This window comes from Artemia sp. Qi Xiang Cuo, chromosome 20 (genome assembly GCF_049724085.1).
Source record: "Artemia sp. Qi Xiang Cuo chromosome 20, ASM4972408v1, whole genome shotgun sequence".
NCBI classification, from domain to species: domain Eukaryota; kingdom Metazoa; phylum Arthropoda; class Branchiopoda; order Anostraca; family Artemiidae; genus Artemia; species Artemia sp. Qi Xiang Cuo.
The window spans coordinates 15,912,260-15,933,937 of NC_142813.1; the positions used below are offsets into that span (position 1 = coordinate 15,912,260).

Genomic DNA, 21,678 nt, shown 5'->3' on the forward strand with positions numbered 1-21,678 from the left:
TGAACATCTAGAAATTCCAGCTTGTGTTTTACCCCATGATATTGCCTCATGTTTGTCGAATACTGAAAACTGAGTACGGGGGTTCAGTTGCAAGAGGGTTTAGATAAACGAGGGTTCAGGTGCACGGGGGTCAGTTGCACAGGGGTTCAGTTACACGGGGGTTCTCTTGCACGGGGGTTCAGTTACTCGAAGGCTCAGTTTGCACAGAGGATCAGATACACGGGGCTTCAGTTCTTAGGGGTTCAGTTGCAAGGGGATTAAGTTGCACCAGGGTTCACTCTTTACATTCACGTTTATTCAGTTTGTTTTTGTGTAATATATAATTTCTACCGGTGTTGGTTCAAGCATTATTAAAAAGAATTTTTCTTTAAAAAAAAATTTGTTATCTTTATGTTATTTGTTTCTAATTTTATTGTCTATATAGTCCATCCTCTTTCATAACGCGCTATTTAGTAGCGCTCATAATTATTACGTAATTACTCAAAACGTGTTCATTCTAGGGCATGTAAATTTGCTTTTGCGGGCCATATTGTTTTATAATTGTGAAAATTGTTTTATTTTTCAGTCTTTTTTTTTTGTTTTTAACTGTTCGCAACTTCCAAAAAGAAAATTTCCTTCTTCACTCATATCTAGAGCATTATATATATGAGAAAAGTGATACAACGGCTGCACGGCATACCCAAGTACCGACCAAATTTTTCCAGGAATTTAGGAGTGCATTAAAACATCCTAATGAAAAATTTTCCGATTTACGGGGTTTCTTCTTCTCACCTGCTTATCGTTGTTTCTGCTTGAGATAATAGTTACGGAGAGAGGGGGAATGAGGGCCATAGCTCCACCTTATTTGATATGCTTCAACCATTCGGTACAAAATCTGATTTTTAAAGCGATGAATGGAAATGCCATGGCCTTTCCTACAGCTTTACCGATTTTACCGTTAGTGGAATAGTTCTATCAAAATTCTTGTATAAAATGCCAAAAGTTTAGCTTGGTCGGTAAAATGACAAGTAAGTAAAATTCTATCGTCCCTCCTTCTATCAACTGCCAAAAGTTGCTAGAGTATTTTTTTCAATCTTCCTTTAAAGTTTGTACCTCTGCAATTAAGGCTTTTTGAAATTACCAGTATATTACTTAGGATGTTTAGAACAAGAATAAAAATATAGTCATCTTCATTGTTTTGGAACGAACTTTGACTCGTGTAATAAAGCGAAATTTCGTGACTTAAAAACTTGCCTAAGCGCGCTCATTACGCGACCTCAAAAAGTTCTAAAGATCATGAACCAAGTTGCCACACCGAATTTTTAGATAGGTTTGTGGGAATGCCCGAAAGCGATATACTTCTTTGATTACCTAAAATTATCTTTGCTTTAGTTCGCTCTCTTTGCTCTAACTCTGTATAAGACGTTGCACAAAGAGATATACAGTATAACTAGCTAGTTGATTGGATGTAGATATTTAAAAGGATTTAAAATAGTTCTGAATGTGATACATCATGGCTACAAAGAGTGTTAAAAAAGGTGCTCTACCCCCGAGTGTTGATGACATGCGAGCAAAAAACGTGCTCAAAGAAGCAGTCGACACGGTAGTTTTTGGCTTCACGAAGCATAGTCAGAAATCAGGCAGAGGTAAATAACGCTTTATATCAACCTGTCAATTGGTGAATTATACATGCTTAAAATCCTTATGGGCATAATACCCTAAATCTTGCCGTCAAGATGGGTTTGATGACTCATTTTGTTTACACTTATAAGAGTAGCGGGTTCTACATCATTAGGGAGATTTAAATACGATTTTGAGAGTTTATGGGTAATGACAGAAAGGGTGATTTTGCATTCTTGTAATTAAGTTCTTTAACTGGTAAATCTATTTTTTAGCACAGAAATCAGATAATAAAAAATAAGAAATGAAAATACTGCTTGATATTTCTGTCTTTCCAAATATACTAACGACTACCGTCGCCATTACGTCCCAGCCTCACCCCCCCCCCCAAGGGCGGATCCAGGACTTTTTTTAGGGGGGCGCAAAACAGGTTGATCCGATAAACTTTGCGTTAGGAGCAAGTTGAATTAACGCAAAATTGTGTTTTTACACTAGTAAATTACACTACTTTAGACTACGTTAGGGGGGCGCCCCCTCGCCTGGTCTATAGATAAATTTTTCGTAGTTCATATTATTGACACGAATAAAGTAAACATACCACTCGATGCCTTTTTTATGCTCTTTCTAAATATAATTATCACTTTTGCCGCAAGTGAATTTTACCCCCACCCCTATATATACCAATTCTTGGTATATATTAGCAAATTAGGGGTTGGGTGGGGTTAAAGTTAAGACTTACCTCTCATTTAGATCAGAAATAAATTTACCCCCCCCCCACCTAATGTGCAAATATATACCCTGAATCCTGGGCGCTCATATGAGGGGGACAGGGGGGGGGGGGCTCGCGCCCCCCCTGGCTGAATTATGCTGCCTTATTTTTATATTCTTGTTCTGAGATTTCTATTATATAACATTAAAAGTGCCAATTAGACGAGGTTTGCACCCCCCCCCCCCTGGAATTCAGGTTATGGGCACCCATGCCCTGAATTGGTATATATGTATAGAAGGTGGGATAAAACTCATTTGCGGCAAAAGTGATTATTATATTCGTAAAGAGCATAAAAAAAGGCATCGAGTGGGATCTTGACTTTATTCGTAAGTCAATAATATGAACCGCGAAAAATTTACCAGTCTATAATGCAAAATAAGGGCAATTAAAAAAAAAAAAAAAAAAAAAAAAAAAAAAACAGATGGAGCACAATTGTTCGGTGGTGATGATACAGTATTATGGCACACATTAAATCAGAACGTCAACAGCTTTTTCATTTAAACAGTATGTTTTTGAGATTGTAGGTACCGTTGAGTTCCCTGGGTTCCTTCAAACAACTTTAAAAACGACAAACGTTAAGGTTTGTGAACATGTTAACGAAGTGGTAAAAAAAAGAAACTTATTTAAGTTTCGTGTTCTTATGTCTGTGTTGTCGTTTCTGGGGGGGGGGGAGATGTTTGATATTTATGTAATTATATGTAATATGTATTATAGAATAATGTTGCATTAACTTAAAAAAATTACTCTTGTGGTATTTCTAAACAGTGCTGAATTGGGAATCGAATGGTACTACTTTTGTTCTAGCGCTTATTCTAGCACTTACTTTGAGATGAAGATTTTGGTGCCCGATTACCGAGTGAAAAAAGACACCAAACTTCTGTATTTAGGGTATTTAGCCTAGAACTATATCCAGACATTAAGGAGGAAGGCTGGGATTGAATTAAAACAACTTCGTTATTATATTCCCCATTAAATGAAGAATTCAAGTGGTAAATTTCTTTTTTTGCTATTTGATTCCTGTGTTAAAAGCTAAATCTATCATTTATTTTTAGTTTCTTGGAACCTATCAATTGTCAAAACACGTTGTATAAGCACATAAAATGTATTAAATAAAGTTTCCACCGTTTTCTTTTTTAAGCTATCATATGTGATTACCTGATCTAATGCATCCATTGATGATGTCTGATAAACACTACACTTAGTGTCTCCTGGATTTTAAAGATAGCCTATAATTATAATTTTTAAATTTGCAACCACGTATGTTTTTGGTGAGGGGGGGGGGGAGTTAAAGGTTTGAAAAACTGCTTTTGTTTCGTGGTCAGCATGCGATTTCTTTTTATGACCATTTTTCACGCACTATTAAGTTTTGTTTTAGACGCACAACCGTTTAAACAAAGTTTAAGCTTTGTGGTATTATCGAATGTATCTAACATTGCAATACTTCTACAGTTCTGCCCAAGCCCCTCCCCCCTCCCTAATGCCTGAATATACACCCAAAATATATGCAAAACTTCGCCGATGTTCTTGTTCTTGTTTTGTCTAATTTTGCTTATTAGTTCGTTTTTTTAATTTTTTTTTATTCGTATTGTTTGAAATTTTGAACCAACTATGAATGATAAATAGGTGAAAAAGAAATCAAATAAAATTAACAAAATCGTCTAAATCGTGTGGATGGACTAGGTCGCTTTATGCAATGGAAGTAATTGAGATGGTATCGTAATGGTGATGGAAATGTACGCTTATCTTTCTCGTTTTTGAGTCACTCCAGTTTATCAACACCAGAATTAAAGGTGAATCGTTTGAAAATCAAAGGAAGGTATAGAAAAATAAAAAAAATCATGAGATTTTGGAAATGGTTGGACTTGGACTCCTCAAATTGAATTAGATCAGATTATCATCCTCTTTGAAATTTTTGTATTCCTTGCTTTGTTTTGGGCTAAAATTATTTTGATGCTTACTAAAGTTCTAAAGCCAAACTCAATCAGAATTCCAAATAGGGATAAGTCCTTTATAAGTCCTATTTGGATAGTCCAAATAGGGTCATGGAGAATAATAGCAATTCTAAAGCCAAGTTTTCATTTGACGTTTTACGAAAAAGGCCCAACGAGTCAACCAAATGGAGGCCATGTTACCTTACGCTGTGTTGAAAAAACGATTTTCTCACAGTTTCATTGGTCGATTTTCTTTTTTGTTTATCCATAAAGCGCCAAATAATAACGCGGTTTAACGTGCACCGTGTGGCTCAAAAACAGCTACTTTTTGTGCAGGCACGAACAGCATTCTGTGCTCTACATTGCCAAATTTTAAGACTTAGTTTGCCGATCTGTTTTAGTGATTAAATAAAAAAAAACAAGTTTTTTTAACTGAAAGTAAGGAGCGACATTAAAACTTAAAACGAACGGAAATTATTCCGTATATGAAAGGGTTGTCCCCTCCTCAATGCCTCGCTCTTTACGCTGAAGTTTTTTATTGTTTAAAAAAAATAAAGTTGTGCGACAGAGTCAAGCTTTAGCGTACAAAGTGATGCGTTGAGGAGGGGAGAGCTCCTTTCATATACAGAATAATTTATGTTTGTTTTAAGTTTTAATGTCTCTCCTTACTTTCAGTTAAAAAAACTTGTTTTTTTTATTTAATTTTTGAACGTTTTGGAATAAATGCAGGTTTTGATCTTGGCTCACATTATATGAATAATTGAAACTAAATTTTCATGTTAACTTAATTTTCTTTAATCGAATCACTTTTTATGAACTTGTTTCATTTTATTTACGAACGTTGATGTTTGTTACTAATACAAGTAACTAACGAAATACTGTGCGTAGCAAACTTCTCTGTTCCTATATTTTTAATGAGCCTATTAGTGGTTTCACCTCCTAGTGAATAACTTGCTGTTTAAGCGAAAGTTCGAATTTTGTTCCAATTCTTTAAAACTGACCGCCTAATCACAAAGGCCGTTAATTAGAATAAATAGCTCTTATGAAAGTACTAACTACACACAGTAGAAAGTACTACTGTGTGTTGAGACATATTTGTTGCCTTGTTCTTGTCGGACTTGGCTGTTTGGGAGGAGGTGTCTCTTTTGAGTTTCCTGTGACGATTGTTCTTCATTAATTTGTGTTCATTTGATGGTTTTTGCTGTCCTGGGTGACAATGGGTCTTCAGAATTTCTTGTATTAAAGTTGGAGGGTTTGGCTTGCACCGTCTTCCTTTGGTTTGAGTTTGATGAACGTGGTTGACATATTCTCTTGTATATTTTTATACCGTATGCTTGGTTAACTGCGTTCAAATTCATCGTATTGAGTTTCTTTCATGAGTTGTGTTGTGTTACTTTCTCGTTTAATGAATTTTGCCTTGCTGAACATGTGTGTGGTAACTTATTTGACTAGTTAGTGTTTTTAGTTGTTGAGTTTTCCTTTTTCGGTAGTGTTATTAGTACTACTTATAATTAGCAGGTAAAATATAACATTAAAGTCGAAGAAAGATAAAATTCATATGCAGTAATTGAATAGTTGGATAGGGGGGTCCTGTTAGTTTTGGCAGGGGTACCAGACCGATTAGGTATCATTAATATTTAAAAAAAGAGTGAAAAAGAAAGAGGATATTCGTGGGAGGTAATGAAGGAGAGCTAAGGTACATGCGTAGATGTTTTAAGGCTCTTGGTGCGCTTAGGTATCATTATTATATAAAATCAGAGTCAAAAATTAAGATTGAAAGCGTTATGAAGTAATGTTAGGTTTGTCAGCCTTCTTGCTAAGATGAGTTACCATTAATATTAACACACTCGAAATAAAATATAAAATCTATGAAAGTATGTAGAGGGCAAGGATGGAGTACTCATATCTGTGTTAGGGCTCTTTGCTAGAATGAGCTATTATTAATATTTAAACTTAATACAAAATATATAATATTAATATTAATATAATATTAATAATTATAAAATTAATATTTAAAATTTAGAGTCGAGAACTATTATATGTTTGAAAGGCATATGTGTATTAGACTTCTTGGGAAAATTAGGTGATAATAACATTGAGCAAACAAGTTGAAACAGAATTGCAAGAATTTGAGGGACTCGAATAACGTGATTATATACAGGTACTGCCTTTTACTTAGCTCTATTCTGCAACACACGAGTTGGCGACTCCCCCTGCTTGAGCGTAGCTTGTGCAGCAAGGAACTGGTGCCACAGGTATCCTTGGTTGTACCTAATTAAACCATGATTTTTTAAATGTAGTTTTTGTATTGGGAAGGGGGTCATATATTTCCTTGAGCTATGTAATCATTCGTATTTGGGGAAGACTGGAGCAGACACATACGCGTGGGAAGGGTCATATGGTCTTTGCCTCAAAGAACATTGAGAATGCCTTGAAAAAAATATTTATTTTCTTTGCATGTCAAAAATTGATTTAGGTATTATTTGGCAATCTTGGTCTGGTTGGCACCTCCCATCAGAAAAGACAAAAGCACTAAATTTTGCAACAAATAAAACAATTAAGTGAAAATTAGCTTCAGGAATCTTGTACGCATAGCCTTGAGATAACAAATGAAACTAGGGGCTATGTACTGCATGGCTTAAGTGTGTAATATTTTGTCCGTTGAAACGTATCTCTGGCCCCAGATCTTGCTCTTTCAAGAATGTCTTCTACATTATTGCCTGACCTCTGGTTAATGTTTCCACTCCCTCCCCTGAAAACGAAAATTTTCCCTGGCTACCCGAATTTCTCCAACAAACGATCAAAAAATCTTTCAGTTGAATACTTTATTATTTAATGTTGGTTGGGTTACATCAAAAAGTTTATCCATCTCGAATGTAAAATTTTAATTGTAATTGCCCTTTAGTTTTAACATCATTTCTTGTTTTTCTTTTTTGTTTACCGTCTCTCAGCTAAAAAGAATGCAGTTATCGCCATTTATGTAACAGACTCAGGATCCTTGTTGTTTTTTTGTTATTGTGTTTATTATAAAATTCTAATCTTTTTGAAACCCCTTAAAATTTTCTATCTAAAAAATTTTCAATCCCAGTTACCAAAATTTCAAAAAAAAATAGTTAAAAATGTAATTTTGAGGAATGTTCGTCTTCTTGCTTTAAACCTCTAAGGTGATTCGTCCACATGAAAGCAATTATAGTGTATCATAACGTCAAGGCTGGAAATCCTTTTGGACGGCCGAGGTGTACGTAGAACGTCTTAGTTTAAAATCCCTTGAGTGTGGCATCACGAGTTAATGACAGACGGACAATCAATTTTGCAAAAAATCAACTTTAAACATTTGCAGAGTTTGAATTTGATTCCGTGCATGCAATAATTATAATTCGACAGAGGGACAAGCTTGGTGCATGTTGGTAAGAGGGAATGAAAAACGCGAAACACAATTAAAATCGGAAAATTGGCATTTTCTACACTCCAACAGCAAGAACATAATAGCATATACATAATGAAGTGCAATTTAAGTTTTATTTTTATCTTTAAACTTCCCACGAGATTTAGGGTTGGACTTTCTGATTTTACATTAATAAAGGATTCTAAAATAATAATTTGATATACGACACAGATTTGGCTAAAAAAAAAATGTAATTATAGCCTAGTTCTCTTTCTCAACGCTTGTGTAGAAATGAACTGAATTACCTTCACCTGAAACAACTAACCAAAATTTTGGTTCTTGCTCTGTTATTAAATAAAAAAAAGTTTTTCCAACTGAAAGTAAAGAACAACATTAAAACTTAAAACAACAGAAATTACTAAGTATATGAGGGGGTTTACCCCCTCTTCAATACCTCGCTCTTTACCCTAAAGTTTGAACTTTGTCCCAATTCTTTAAGAATGACCCCTGCGTCACAAAGGCCGTTTAATTAGAATAAATATATCTTTTGAAAGTACTAAAAAAATTTAGCGTAAAGAGCGAAATATTGAAAATTATCTTCCCTTATGAAAAATTCCTCCATGGAAAGATCATCCCCTGTAACGATCTTTCCCGTGAAAAATCCTCCCAGCAAAATATGTCCTCCCCTCCCCACCTGAAAAACATATGCATACTTCCCAATTACAATTACTATACGTAAACAATGGAAAAATTTTATAACTTAAAGACCTTTCCCCAGGGGCTATGGGGGGGGGGGTCAAATTATCTCCAAAGAAATAGTTATCAGACCTTTCAACTATGCTGAACAAAATAGCAATCTCAGAATTTTGATCGAATGATTTTGAAACAAAAAGTGGCGTGGGAGGGGGCCTTTTTGCCCTCCAATTTTTTGTCACTTAAAAGGGCTCTAGAACTTTTAATTTCTGTTAGATTGAGCCCTCTCTCGATGTTCTAGGCCCGCTGGGTCGATAGGATCACCCCTGAAAAAAAATAAACACGCATCCGTGATCTATCTTCTGGCGAAAAGTACAGAACTCCTCGTTTTTAAAGATAGGAGGTTAAAACCCCTACAGTAGAGTTTTCTAATACACTGAATCTTATGGTGTGATTTTCATTGAGATTATATGAATTTTAGGGGGGTTTTCCCCCTCTTTTCGAAAATCATGCAGATTTTCTCAGGCTCATAACCCTTGATGGGTAAGACTAAATTTAATACAACTTAATATATTTGAAATAGCATAAAAATCCGATCCTTTTTATGTATCTATTGGTATCAAAATTCCGTTTTTTAGAGTTTTGGTTACTATATAGCCCGGTCGCTCCTTACTTACAGTTCATTACCATGAAGTGTTTGATTAAATCAATTCCTCCTCAATTCCTTGGTCGTTACACCAAACTTTTTTACTACTTTAAATAAGCTTCTTATTGCAAATCAGTGGCCCTTGTGTTTCAGCAGTCCTTCTTAATGAATTGGGACAAATAAATCTAACTTTAGCGTAAATTTAGCGTACAGAGCGCTAAATTTACGCTAAATTAGCGTAAAAAGCGCTAAATTAGCGTAAAGAGCGCTAAAATAAATCAAACTTTAGCGTAAAGAGCGAGTATTGAAGAGAGGTCATCCTCCCTCATACATGGAATAAAGTCTGTTCGTTTTAAGTTTTGATGTTGCTCTTTAATGTAAGGTGAAAAGTACTCTTTTTAAGTAGCCAAGAAGGATAGTGCCATCGGAAAGTGCCGTTTTCTGCCATTTTCCGGCACTAAATTATGATTTTGCTCCAAAGATGGCCTAGTTGCTATCGGTTGAAAATGCAGAGCTTCCCAGATTCAGGGGAAGTAATGCCGTATGGTGACACATTTGTTCCTAAGAAATCATGTAGTCCATGGTTAATATAGAAGTCAACATAAATGGTTAATATAGACATTTATTTTGAGCACAACTTAACTCAGTCGATTCACTTGAGTTTTCATAAAATTATCAATATTGATGCATAATTAAGCATCGGCTATTAAAAAGGAAAGGCGCTGGGTCATTATGTAGGCAGGGGGGGGGGGAAGATGCCTCAAAGAGTGAATTTTAATGCCCAAACTCTCTAGCTCTTTATAATGCTTTAAGAATATAGAATGGGGTCTTGGGGGGGGGGGGGTAGAAATTAATATTTAGTCTCCCTTCATTTGGACTAAGCCTGAATAAGGGCGGTGTTGGGTGATAGCTCACTTCTTATTCCAGAAAAATGTTAACTTTTTATTTAATGTACATAAAGATTGAATGTATTTTAGAGTCACAGCAACCGCTCCTAAATGATCCCTGAATGATCTGGCTCGAAAGATGTGTGACATGTATATAGACAACATATCAAAACAAAGAGAAAAAAAAATGAAATATGAGAAAATTTTCCATCCAGTAAACAAATTAAGAAAAATAACAAAAGAAGTTTCATTTACCTAAAAAAATTTCAGTTCGTCTTTTTGCTTTTGTTATGAGGGTTTCTCTTTTTTTTTATTTTTTCTTCTTTACTGTTTTCTTTTGTTCGGCTTTTTAGCTCTTACTTTTTATCTATATAAATTTCATTCCTTCTTTTATGCTTGTTTTCCCCCGCTGATTTCTTGTATTTTTTTACTTCTGTTTCTCACAGTTTACCTGAATTTAGCTTCGCAGTCTTTTACCTGTACTTGGTCTTACGCGGCTGCTGGCTTAAAGTATGTCTTTATCAATCTGATATCTGCACTTTTCCGAATTTCTTCATTTGCTCAAAATATCCTCGCATATGATCCCTTGTTTTGATAATTTAAAAGAAACAAAGCTTTTCTGGTGAAAGTAAAGAGCGAAGTTGAAACTCAAAACGAACAAAATTACTCCTTTAGAATTTATGAAACATGTCGTTCAAAAACTGTTTCAAGCGAACTTTTGACTTTTGACATTTTCCTGTGTTTATGGAATTCTGAAAATTAGTGCTTACTAAAAGCCCCTAATCGACGCAACAAAACAGGATTCGTAGTAGAAAAATTCTTAATTCGCCTGCAGAAAATACAAGACTAATTTATAAAGCTCTCTTGAGTCAAGACTCTTAATTATAAAGACTCTTGAGTCAAGAGTCTTTTATCTACCAAGAAAATAATAAATTCTGCTATACAATTTTAATTCTCTAAAAACTCAAGCAAGATTAGTCTTCAGTAAAGAGCTAGTTCTTTTCTAGAGCTTTTTCGAATTCTACAACATAGGAAAATATCAAAAGCAAACTTCTCTAAACCGTTTCTAAAAATATGCTGCTTAAACTGCGAAGTAGTAATTTTTGTCCGTTTCAACTTCACTCTTTAGTCAATATATGTTTTTGTTAAAATAGGATGTTAAATTTAGGTTTTACTTCGCATGTTACTTAAACTTTCAAAAATCTGTAATTTTGTCACATAAAATAGTCCATGGGAGTATATGACTTCGCATAGATGAAAATTAAATTTTATGAAATATTATACTGTATGAAATATTTACATATTTTAGAAAGCTTGAGGACATAAGCAGAATTTGCGATGTGTAGTTAATAAAATTTGCGGAAATTCGTATTACTATTATTGCAATTTTCTGCGGCAATACCCCTAAGGATTTTGCTGCTTGGACTGCAACATTTTGGGGAAACCGATCATTGTAAATAAAAATTGTACCATTGGAACCATCATGGTCGAAATCCCAATATAGGATAAATACGGCCCCCCACCTTGAACAATAAGTGGGAAATCCCTTTTATGCATGGAAGCACTGAAGTACCTCCTTTTTTTTCTTTTTTTTCTTTTTCTTCGCCGCTAGAGGAGGCCAAAAAAGTAAGTACATTTTTCCAAAAATTTTCGTAACTGAGATTCAAACGTAGTTTGCGACGGGCACGACAAAGAGTCCCTTTGGTTTAAAATTGTTTTTTATGCTTTTTCCTTTTCCCAACTCACTCGTTTATTACTTGAGTCAAAAGAATGGACAGCATGAAAAGGGTACCATCATAATCTTAATGATCGGAAACCCTTAGCTTAAAATTCACAATTCCAGGAATGGCAGCAAAACTGCCTTTTTTGGATGCCATACAGCACTTTATGATAACGTTATCAAGTCAAATTTATAAAAAAGCGAATAGATATAAAAATTAGCTTACAAATGAGTCCTTAAGTAGCTCTTTTTTATGTTCCAATGCCCCACTAGGAGGGAAGGAAAAAGGGGACATATCAGTGCTTTCTTTGCAATAAGTGACTTTCCATGTTGTTCCAGGTGAGGGTAATATTCCTGTTCCGTTTTTTACACAATGACGATCTCAACTATGTACTTTACATTTTGATCCGACGCCATTTATGAGGGTCTTCAGGCTCCTTTCCGAAATTCCTATATATTTGTTTCCAAAATATCATTTTCAAGCGGCGACGTTTCTTGTTGTTCTAATTATACAACCCTTGTGTTTCAGGAGCCACTATTAAAGAATTGGGAAACGATTCAAACTTTAGCGTGAAGAGCGAGCGAGGAGTTGAGGAGGGTATATATATATATATATATATATATATATATATATATATATATATATATATATATATATATATATATATATATATATATATATATATATATATATATATATATATATATATATATATATATATATATATATATATATATATATATATGATATTTTGTATTCATTTTAATTTGTAACGTTGCTCCTTACTTTCAATTAAAAAACTTGTTTTTTATTTAATTTCTCGTGGCTCTTCAAATCAAATACTAAACGTAAACAATGGGCAAACTTTATAGCTCAATGATATTTCCCAGGAGCTATGGGGGTCAAGTAATCTTTAGTGGCATAGTTATTGGACCTTTCAACTGTGCTGAACCAAATGGCTATCTAAAAATTTTGATCGGACTATTTGGGGAAAAAGGGGTGTGAAAGTGGGGCTTGTTGCCCTTTAATATTTTTGGTCACTTAAAAAGGGCACTAGAACTTTTAATTTCCATTTGAATAAGCCCTCTCCCGATGTTCTAGGACCATTCGTTCGATACGATCACCCCTGGGAAAACAAACAAACAAATAAATACGCATCCGTGATTTTTCTTCTGGCAAAATATACAAAAATCCAAAGTTTTGCAGATAGGAGCTTAAAACGTCTACAGCAGGGTTCGCTGATACGCTGAATCCAACGAATCAAAGAACCCGATTCGCTGTATCAGGGAACCCGTATCAGATGCTCTAGGACCATTCGTTCGATACGATCACCCCTGGGAAAACAAACAAACAAATAAATACGCATCCGTGATTTTTCTTCTGGCAAAATATACAAAAATCCAAAGTTTTGCAGATAGGAGCTTAAAACGTCTACAGCAGGGTTCGCTGATACGCTGAATCCAACGAATCAAAGAACCCGATTCGCTGTATCAGAGAAACCGTATCAGATGGGGTGATTTTCATAAAGATTCTTTGACTTTAGGGGAGTTTCCCCACTTTTCGAAAATCAGGCAAATTTTATCAGTCTCGTAGCCTTTAATGGGTAACAGTAAACTTAATGAATCTTATATATTTGGCTTCACCATAGTAAGTCGATTCTTTTGATATATATAATGATACCTAAATTCCGTTTTAAGAGATTTGGTTACTATTGCCGCATCGCTCCTTACTTACAGTTTGTTACAAAAAAAAAAATGGAATTTTGTATTCTTTTTTTCCAGAAGAAAGGTCACGGATGCGTGTTTGTTTTTTCCCCTTGGTTGATCCCATCGAACCAGTGATTCCAGAAGATCGAGAGAGGGCTCATTCGATCTGAAATAAAAAGTTATAATGCCCTTTTTAAATAACCAATAAGATTGGAGGGCAACTAGCCTCCCTCCCACGCCGTATTTTAGCCAAAGTAATCTGATCGAAATTTTGACATAGCGATTTTGTTCACTATAGTTGAAAGGTCCAATAACTATGCCTTTGAGGGTAACATGACGCCCCCCCTCTCACAGTCCCTGCGAAAAGGGCTTTAAGTTACAAAAATTGCCCATTGTTTACGTGTAGTATTTGCTATTTGGAAGTATACAGACATTTTTTTTTGGGGGGGGGGGCTTCTTCTTGGGGGTATTTTCACTCAGTGAGAATTTCCCGTGGCGAGGGAAGTTTTCGGGGTAAACTTTCAAGGGAAACTTTCACACTGGGGGAATTGCCAGCATTCTTATACGAAATTCTTTTTATTTGTCTTACTTTGTCTTTTCCAACTCCATTTTACATTTTTGGATTTCCATGGGGGGGGAGGTTCCATGGGAGAAATTTTCCTTGAGGGAATGAGGGAATTCCAAGGAAGAAATTCTCCACGGGGGAATTCCGTGGGAGGAATTCTCCATGGGGGAATTTTTTGCCGAAAAACTTACCACTAGGGTGGGGGGATTTTCGGGAATAGTTTTCCACGGACGGGGATTTTCGGTACGATTTGAAAAACGATCAGAAATCAAATTCTTTTTAAAATAAAAGTAGCCTATGCTGAAAAGAATTTTCCAGGATGAATCATCCGCAAGAGATTTTCCGAAAGGAATTTTCAGCGAAGATTGAATTGTCCGGAGGTGGTTTTCTGGGATGGGATATTTTAAGTGGGAGGAGCGTTGATTGGAGGAAGTCTCCGTGGAGAGAAGGAATTTTTCATGGAGGGGAGCCGGATTTCCTGGTATTATTTGAAAAACGATCAGAAATTACATACAAAGAAACACGTTTTTTAACTGAAAGTAATCGGCAACATTAAAACTTAAAAAGGACAGAAATTAAATTGTGCGTAAAGGGGGCTGCGCACTCCTCAATACCTCGCTCTTTATGCTAAAGTTTGACTTTTTGTGCCAATTTTTTAAGAACGACTACGGAAACATAGCGGTCGTTTAATTAGAATAATAAGATTTTTTTAAAGTTCTAAAAAAAACTTCCCGTAAAGAGCGAGGTGTTGAGGAGGGAGCAACCCACCTCATATACGAAATATTTTCTGTTTATTTGAATTTTTAATGTTGCTTCTTACTTTCAGTTCAAAAAGCTTGTTTATTTATATCTACTAATTATTGAGATTAATCGAAGTAACACTTACGATTCCTGAATCAGTTAAAAATGGCAACTTTTTCTCACCAGAAAATTTTTTCTTTTTCAAAACGTGCTGTAAAATTTTGATTACTGTGGGCCATGATTCGCTCTTTACTAGGTTGCAGCTGTCACAGTAACCATGATTGTTTGACAAATATACATATCCAGTATGACGTCACAACTTACCTGTACAGACAAGGTGGGGGCGGGGGTTAATTTAGAATATTAGCAAGAGTTTGACAGCTTGAGCCCACACCACATATCTGGGCTATTAGAAGTCAGCGTCTTTTTAATCTCAACAGGGCGAATTGAAGTTGGCAATCGTATTAGTCTGAATTGTCTATGGCATGTTGTCTCCAATAGACCACTCCTTACTCTTTTCAGCCAAGATTTTAATCTGAAACTGATCAAAGTAATTTCAGGGTATATATGGAATCCATTACGGTCACATGCAGCAATTATAATGATTACTAGGTGCAGACTCTTCTTGCTGGGAAATCGATTTTTGAGCTATGTTTGACCTGAAAGCTTTTCGTCAAAATCCGATGAAATAATATTCGAATTTTTAGAGCTTTATGGCCACATTTTCGACCAATTAAAACTAGCATTCTGCCAGAAAGTACTAGCTCTTTGAAAGTGGCTTGTGCTTTTATTAAGTCAAACACCACCCTATAAGTACATCCACTCGCTTTCTTCTGAGGAACTTTCTCTCCTTGGGCCATCGGTTGTCATGCTGGAACACAGCAGAGATATCTGGATATGTTATCTCCAAAGGCATAGTTTTCGAACTTTTCAACTATGCTGAACAAAATGACCATCTCAAAATATTGATCGGACGATCCAATCTCTTTTGAATCACTTAAAAAGGGCATTAGAAAAGTTGATTTCCATTCAAATGAGTCCTCTCCGGATGTTCTAGGACCATTGTTTTGATACGATCACCCCTGGAAAAAACAACTACAAATAAACACGCATTCGTGATCTTTCTTCTAGCAAAAAATATAAAATTCCACATTTTTACAGATAGGAGCTTGAAACCTCTGCAGTAGGGTTTTCTGATACGCTGAATAACATGGTGTAATTTTCATTAAGATTCTTTGACTCTTAAGGGGTGTTACATCTCTTTTTTAAAATCAGGCAAATTTTCTCAGGCTTGTAGCGTTTTATCTGTAACACTAAACTTAGTAAATCTTATATATTTGAAATCAGCAGAACAACCTGATCCTTTTGATATATTTATTGATATAAAAATTTTGTTTCTTAGAGTTTTGGTTGTTCTTTACCACGAACTGCAGTGCATTTTGATAACTATTGCGCCAATTATTTATTAGAATTCTGCCCCCTAACCCGAATCTCAAATTTTTATCGTACCCAAGGACACGATTCAACACTAACATATTCACAAAAGCAAAGGCTTGAATCACAGCATATGAAGCTAAGAGAGGAAAGGAAATAATAAATGATAAATAAGACCAGAAAAGGGTGAGAAAACGAGGATTTTGTCAGCCATTGGTAAAATATGAAGACGAAAACCAGCGAATATTTCGACAAGGACCTCCGCCAAGTCGTCCTCAGTGCTAAAAAAAAAAAAAAAAAAAAAAAAAAAAAAAAAAACAACAAGAATCTAACCTTTTAGAGTTCACTACACAAGATCCGAACAGACACGTTTTTTTGTTTGTTTTTTGTTGTTTTTTTTTTTAGCACTGAGGACGACTTGACGGAGGTCCTTGTCGAAATATTTGCTGGTTTTTCGTCTTCATATTTTACCACTGGCTGACAAAATCCTCGTTTTCTCACCCTTTTTTGGTTTTATTTATCATTTATTATTTCCTTTCCTCTCTTAGCTTCATACGTCATTTATAACCAGTGTGGTCTTAGAAAGTATTTGAATCACTGCACCCATAGGAGAAATCCAGATTAATCCTTGAATTCATACGATCCTTACTTTCGACTTCTTTATCTAATCATCCTCATAGGTACATAAGTGGTAACAACCAAGTACCATTTTTTCCCTTTTTTGCAGTACACTGCAGTTCATAACTTTGAGGCTGATGTTCCTTGTATTTTAAAGCAGCTGGAAAGTGTATTAGTAGCAAGGCGAAAGGTTACATGGATTAAGTCCACCTTCGGAAAATGTCGACTTGCTGGGAGTACAGTACCCAACAATCAATTGACAAAAAGCAAATTTTAATAAGTCCACTACTGCTTTCCACTTGAAAAAATACGTTTTACCCCTTTTTAATTGTTTGACATTGAATCGAGAAGGATACCTCCTATGGCTTTTATGTATGCACCAAGGAGTTTTGCCCTTGTTCTGTTTGTTTGCAGCAAAAGGCTCAGTTTTTCACTGATAGTAGATTCAAGGGGGAGGGGGTTGGATACAAATGAGATAAGTTTGGAAGGAAAAGGGACAAGATTAAACTTAACATCATACATGCCAAGGCTTGTAGATCTTTCAAAGGCAGTGTGTAACCCATTGATTTACAACCAGCAATGGTTTGACTTTGGTCCGGAAGTAATCAAGACTAGGGTGTTTTTTCTTATGTTTGTTACAACCCTTTTTTATAACTGAAGCAGGTCCGTTTCATCTTGCGTGAGAATAAATCTTTGAAGCTATTAGATTTCAGAAGACGTGAGAAAATTTTCACTTCCTCTGCATTAGCTGTGAATCGCCCAGATGTACAAACAGCTAAAATTAAAGAGACAATTTTAAGGCTGTTTCTCCCTTGGGGTCTGACACCTAAAAAGGAGCTTGCACGAAAACTTGCTCCTTAAAGATAAGGTGTTTTAAGAGCATGTTATCCTAGATAAGAGGAGCATTGAAATGATTATGGAAGTATGTTGAACTGGAAATAAGTGGAAGTTGAAAATTTGGAGGGTGGTTTAAAAAAGAGCTTAATACTCTGTCGGAAAATACAAGCGCCTTGAATGTCGCTTGTAATTTCATGAATTCAAACACCACCCTACAAGCACCATCACAAAGCAGTTTTTTCCTCTTTTGTGCAGCACAGTGTAGTTCAGAACACGCTGATATGGCTTGTATGTTAAAGCGGCTGAAAAGTATATTAGTAGCAAGGCGAAAGGTTATATTGGATTAATCCACCTATGGAAGTTTAATTTTCCACCTGATGGGAGCACAGTGCATATCAATTAATTAAAAAGAGTTATTTAAAAACCACTTAACTACTGCCTTTCCTCCTGAAAAAAATGTGTTATACCCCTCTTTTTAATTGCTTGACGTTAAACTGAGAGGGAAGTTCCCATCGTTTTGGTTTTACAGCAAGGGGTCTTACACTAGTTCTTTGTGTATACAGAAGAATCACGATGATACGAGGTTTGACTTGAGACTGACAACAGGCCCAGCGAAGGGGTTTATTTAAACAAAGAAGAAGGTCGGCAGCAGCAAGAGAAACAGGATCAGAATTTCAAACATTACAACATTACAAATGCAAAGGCATGTAGACCTTTCACAGACAGTGCTTAACTCCTTGGTTTACAAGCAGCGTTGTTGAGTTTTAGTCCGGAAGCAATTAAGACTAGGGTGTTTTTTTTCATTTTCTTTTTTTGCAGCCCTTTTTTATTACTGAAGCAGATTTGCTTCACCTTACGTGACAATCAATCTAAGAAGTTATTTGATTTCAGAAGATGTGAGAAAAATTTTACTTCCTCTGAATTACCTGTGAATAGCCAGAGGTAGCCTGCATACAGCCAAATCTAATAGAGACAATTTTAAGGGCGTTTCTCAAACGGTGAGCTTTGTCGCTTGAAAAAGGCGCTGGGACAATTTATGTTAGCACCTTGTAGGTGGCTTGTGTCCTGGATAAAAAAGGTATACAAAATTAAGAGTTAGATGGAAGTTGAAAATATCAAGAGGGGGGTTGAAAACAACTAGAAAGTCAGAGAAAGGCTTGAATTAAAGTGAGTCCCGAAAAGCTCATCATATGGATGGAGGGAAAAATTTAAGAAAACGTGAAAATAACACAGCTAGTGAGTGAATGAGTAAGTGAAAGAGAGAACAGATATGGAATAAAACATAGTTGCATAAATAGAGGGGAAACAAGAAAGAAAGAATTTGAATTTACGGCTTAACTGTTTGATTTTGTGTTCATGTAAAATCTTAGCCATATTTGAAGAAATCTATAACACTGGATCCAGCTTAATGATGTGCAAGCAATTTTTTGATAATAGTCTTTGTGTTATCAACTACTTGATTATAAGCTGCTAGGTCAACATTTGAATGCACCTAGCGATTAAAGAGCCAATTTTGTGACAAATCTCCTGTTTGAGAGCAATGATTTATATGTTGATTTCACTTTATAAAGATAATTAACAGTAAGTTCACCACAGACGATTTCTGGCTCTTCATTCTCGGTGCGTACAAACAGCTACTCCCACATACTCTTTCATTAGCGGGTTACTAATGTTAGTATGTATCAGCGGTCCAATTACCGTGGAACACGGATTTTAGCAGAAACTTTCTCAAAATCCCTTTGAAACCAACTCGAGACTTCGAAACCTACTTGTAATTCCTAAAAACATCAAATAATAACATTGCACTTCTAATTACCGATTTTCATATATGTATTGAAATATATTAATTTAAAATTAGTTTCTTTAAATTTAGTGTTCCAACGTTGAAGCCAAGTTTCGCGTTCAAGAGAAATCTGAGTTGTCTACCCGTGAAAAGATCTAATGTCGCTTATGTTTTTACGTTCTCCGAAGCACTCCCATCTCGGTCCGGGTTTTTATAATGGGTGAGATAGGGAACGATCATACTGTCTATTATTTATATACTGTGGTTGATTTTCACCACTTCAGCCACAGTGACCCTGTAGTTATCCCCATAATTGATAGTGGTAGTCCTCAATGGATTATTAAGCCGGTACCTTGCGAATCAATCATAGGCAGCGCGCTAGCGCTGCCTAAGTAAAGAACGATGTGGGCACAATGTGTTTTCTTTTCTTCTTCAGTCAGGCACTTCGTATCGAAAGAGTTGTCATAGAAATTTTGAAAATGGCTTATTAGATTGGAAATTGGAGTGGCTAGTACCCTTTATGTTAGTCGAAAGTGATTGGAGGGCAAATAGCCCCCCCCACGCCCATCATTCACATCCAATCAAAATTTTGAGATAGCCATTTTGTTCAGCGTAGTTGATTTTCAGATAGAAAATGTATTTTTGAGGAGGACACTCCCCCACATCTGCCGAGGCAAGGGTATTATGTCATGCCCTGAGGGTATAAAAGAACGATGTTGGCACAACTTACTATGAATTATTTTTTTCCTTTAGACTAGGACATCTCAAATGGAAGGGATCATCATAGAAACTTCAAAAGGGGCTCATTCGATTGGAATTGAGAGTTCTAGTGCCCTTTTTAATAGTCGAAAGTGATTGGAGGGCAACTAGCTCCCCCCCAGACACGCCCATCATTCCCCTAAACACATCCAATCAAAATTTTTAGATAGTCATTTTGTTCAGCGTAGTTGATTTCTGGATATAAAATTTGTTTTTGAAGAGGACACTCCCCCACAACCCTCAGGGCAATGATTTTAACCTATGCCCTGGGGGCATATAAGGTTTCTATAGGAGGTATTGTCGTAGAAACTTCAAAACAGGCTCATTCCTTTGGAAATTCGAAGGGATAGTACCCTTTTTAATAGTCAAAAGTGATCGGAGGGCAACTAGCCCCCCCCCCAAGCCCATCATTCCCCCTTCCACATCCAATCAAAAATTTGAGATAGCCATTTTGTTCAGCGTAGTTGATTTCCACATAGAAAATGTATTTTTGAGGAGGACACTCCCCCACAACCCTCGGGGCAAGGGTTTTAAGTTATGCCCTAAGGGCATATAAGAACAATGTTGGCACAATGTACTATGAATTATTTTTTTCCTTTAGAGCAGGGCACTTCATATGGAAGGGGTCGTCCTAGAAACTTCAAAAGGGGCTCATTCGATTGGAATTGACAACTATAGTGCCTTTTTTAATAGTCAAAAATGATTGGAGGGCAACTAGCTCCCCCCCCCCACACGACCATCATATAAGTTTTTCAAAGAAAAGTAAAGAACTCCATTAAACAAAAAAAATGAGCAAAAATAAAATCAAATAATCTACCAAGCGTGAAACTACCACAAATCAGCATCGATAAATAAATGAAACTCAAAACGAACGGAAATTACAATAAATACCTGAGTCAAACTCAAAACGAGGAGAAATTAACATAAGTTGGGCGCAAAACCCCTATGCCTTCCCAAGGCCAGAACAAAATTTGCACTTTACTGAAAAAATACAAAGGAATGTGCATTCAGGGGTTTAATATACATATACTGATATTTAGTAATCAAAATGTTAATATTATTTGACTTATTAAAGTTATAAAACTAAAAACATTTATATTTTTTCAGTAAAGTGCAAATTTTGTTCTGGCCTTGGGAAGGCATAGAAGTTTTGCGCCCAACTTATGTTAATTTCTGCTCGTTTTGACTCTGCCAGAGTCACCCGATCAAAATTTTGAGATAGCCATTTTGTTCAACATGGTCGAAAAATACAATAACTATGTCTTTGAGGATGGCTTAATCCCCCACAGTCCCTGGGAGAAGGTGTGCAAGTTATGAACTTTGCCCAATGTTTACATACAGTATTGGTTATTAGGAAGTACACAATAGTTTTCAGGGGGTATTTTTCAACAAGGAAAATCATCCTGTTGAAAGACTGGGAAATCAACCAGTCTTTCAACAAGAGAAGGCTAGAAGCGATCTTGAAGAACTTTGGAACTCCATTTTTGACGAAAAAGAATATGTTATTCGCGTAACCACTGCAGAAGTGAATCCGTCAGTTTTCTTAAGAAAACTGACGTCCTAAGAAAACTGACGTCTGCCTTAAGAAAAAGTAAACATGCCAA

The 21,678-nt window shown here is 35.8% G+C and overlaps 1 protein-coding gene across 1 annotated transcript in view; it reads left to right on the forward strand.

Moving 5' to 3' along the window:
• The first annotated feature begins 1,400 nt into the window (after window positions 1-1,400).
• Window positions 1,401-21,678, forward strand: part of lft (Limb expression 1 family member lowfat) — a 160,713-nt gene continuing 140,435 nt past the window's right edge. The window contains exon 1 of the mRNA XM_089106370.1: window positions 1,401-1,625. Within this exon, the coding sequence (XP_088962496.1) occupies window positions 1,493-1,625 (133 nt within the window). The 5' untranslated portion in view covers window positions 1,401-1,492. The remainder of the gene's footprint in view (window positions 1,626-21,678) is intronic.